The following is a 2,225-nucleotide window of genomic DNA, read 5'->3' as shown; positions in this document are numbered from 1 at the left end:
ACCAAAAACCCAAAAAAGTAAAGGTTTGGGGGTTTAGCTCAGTGGTAGAGCACAAGCATGAGGGCTTGGGTTCAATTCCAATACTAAATAAGAGACTGATTGGTCTGAGGTACCTGAAGCAATTACTAACTAGCTTTTACTCAAACGTGAGTCATTTCTCTTTTCTCTGTTTTTAAGTTTTAATCGTTTTTCTACCTCCCAGCTGGTGCCCAGGTGGGAAGGATGACCCGAATGTGAGGGAGTCCTCAGAGCATTTGTCACGACATGTATTTCAACTTTTAGGTAATTTAGGCTGGCTGTGAACTCACTGTGTGTAACGGAGAAATACCTGGCTGGCCTCAGGTTTGTGGAGATCCTCCTACCTCAGCCTCGTGAGTGCTGGGATTACTGGCATGAGCCACTATTCCCTGTTTATTTGTTTTAATTTAAAGCACTATGGTCGGAGAAGCTTTCTTTTAAGTACCCCCTTTAAAAAATGAAAGTAATTAGCTGGATGTGGGGTACACACCTGTAATGCCCGCACTCGGGTGGTTGAGGCGGGAGGATTGCTGCCGGTTTGAGGCCAGCCTGGGCTATGCAGTGAGTTCAAGGCTGGCCTGAACTACATAGTGAGACCCTGTCTAAAAAAAAAAAAAAAAAAAAGCAAACACACATTAAGGACTTTGTTCTCCACTCCCACCGCACCCACCCCCAGTACTGGGAATTGAACCCAGTTAGGCAAATGCTCTACTGAACTATATCTGTCCCAGCACTTTTTTGAACTGGTTTTAACTAAATTGCCCAGGCTAGCCTTGAGCTTGAGATCTTCCTGCCTTGGCTTCCCTAATAGCTGGGATTACTGCCAGTACTGCCCCTCCCAGCTACTCTGCATCTTTTTACTTCTCTCAAGGCAGTGGAGCAAGATCTTGAAGGAACATGGGATGTTTTGGGGAGTGGGGTTGGTACTGGGGACAGATGTGTGGCTGCTTTAGGGGTATGTGGGGATCACATTAATACTTTGCAGAGGGAGGATCCTTGGGCAAGTGCGACCTTCAGAGTTTCTGGAGTAGGTGTCCTGACCAGGATGTGCGGGATCAAACACTTGGCTCTGAACCCAGTGGGGAGGGAGGAGGACAGTGTAATGGAGAAACACCTGCTATACCTCACTTCACCACCTCGGGGGGAAAGAACTCTTCCCTGCTTAGCAACCCCATTCCATGGCCCAAACACCGAGCAGAAAGCAAGATAGGACCCCTGCCTCTGTGGGAGCCAGTGATGCTAGTTAGGAAATAAACACTAAATTTGAAGCCAGCCTTGGTGGTAATCCTAGCATTCTGAGAGGCTGAGGCTGGAGGATCACAAATTCAAGTCCAGTCGGGGAAACTTAGGTCCTGTCTCAAAAGGCCTGGTAGGGCCCGGGATTTAGCTGTGGTTCTGCTGCCTACTTCGCAGTCGCAAGGTCCCGAGTTCAAGCCCTGGTATCCCCAGCCCCCAAAGGCCCGGGGATGTAACTCATTGTGAAGGTCCAGGGTTATATCCCCAGCAACCCCACCATCACCCACACGCAGAGGCCGTGTACACGCACACAACCAACAAAGCAGAAACAAAGTACCACAAACGGTACAAACAAGCCGGCATGCGGAGAAACACTGGCCTGGTATAGACAGGGTGCAAGGGGAGCAGGCCAGGCTAAGGAGCAGTGACGCAAGGGCCAACGGAGAGCAAAGCTTCCCGCCTGGCGTGGAGGGAGCCGAGGACGCCGGGGAACACACCGTGGGCCTGGGCAAAACAGAGATGTGGGCCGGGATTGGTCTTGGTTCTTCAGGCCATGGAGTTGGATTTCACAAGAAATGCGTCCTTCGATGACGGCTTTTAAGCTGAAGACTTTTTTGTTTTGTTTCGTCTTGAGACAGTGTCCCCCTGCATGGTCCAGGCTGGCTGGGAACTGCTGAGCACACCCAAGCCTCCCGCCTCTGCGTCCCTCCCTGCGTCCCTCCCACGTGGCTGGGACTACAGGAGCACGCCCTGAAGCCTGGCTTTTGAGGGGTGCCCCCTCTTACTCTGCTTTCAAAGACCTGTATGGCCTCCTGCGAAGCCCTTTCTTAGCTCTGCTAGATTTCTTTATTGACAGACAGGCCTGGCATCGGCGTGACGATTTGCGGGACTTCCTCTCCGCCTCGCAGGGAAGGACAGGTCCGCCCGTGGGCGGGGGTCTCGGGAGGCTCCGCCCCGGGGCGTGGCCGCCC

General features: G+C 52.2%; 1 protein-coding gene across 1 annotated transcript in view; it reads left to right on the top strand.

Moving 5' to 3' along the window:
- The first annotated feature begins 1,615 nt into the window (after positions 1–1,615).
- Positions 1,616–2,225, top strand: part of Acads (acyl-CoA dehydrogenase short chain) — a 19,413-nt gene continuing 18,803 nt past the window's right edge. Inside the window, exon 1 of the mRNA XM_033762278.1 lies at positions 1,616–1,636. Coding sequence (XP_033618169.1) covers positions 1,616–1,636 — 21 coding nt within the window. The remainder of the gene's footprint in view (positions 1,637–2,225) is intronic.

The sequence above is a fragment of the Fukomys damarensis genome, unplaced genomic scaffold (assembly GCF_012274545.1).
Source record: "Fukomys damarensis isolate Sample0158 unplaced genomic scaffold, DMR_v1.0_HiC HiC_scaffold_12, whole genome shotgun sequence".
Classification (NCBI taxonomy): Eukaryota; Metazoa; Chordata; class Mammalia; order Rodentia; family Bathyergidae; genus Fukomys; species Fukomys damarensis.
The sequence above is the reverse complement of the archived record's forward strand: the minus strand, read 5'-3'. Positions and strand labels throughout refer to the sequence as shown.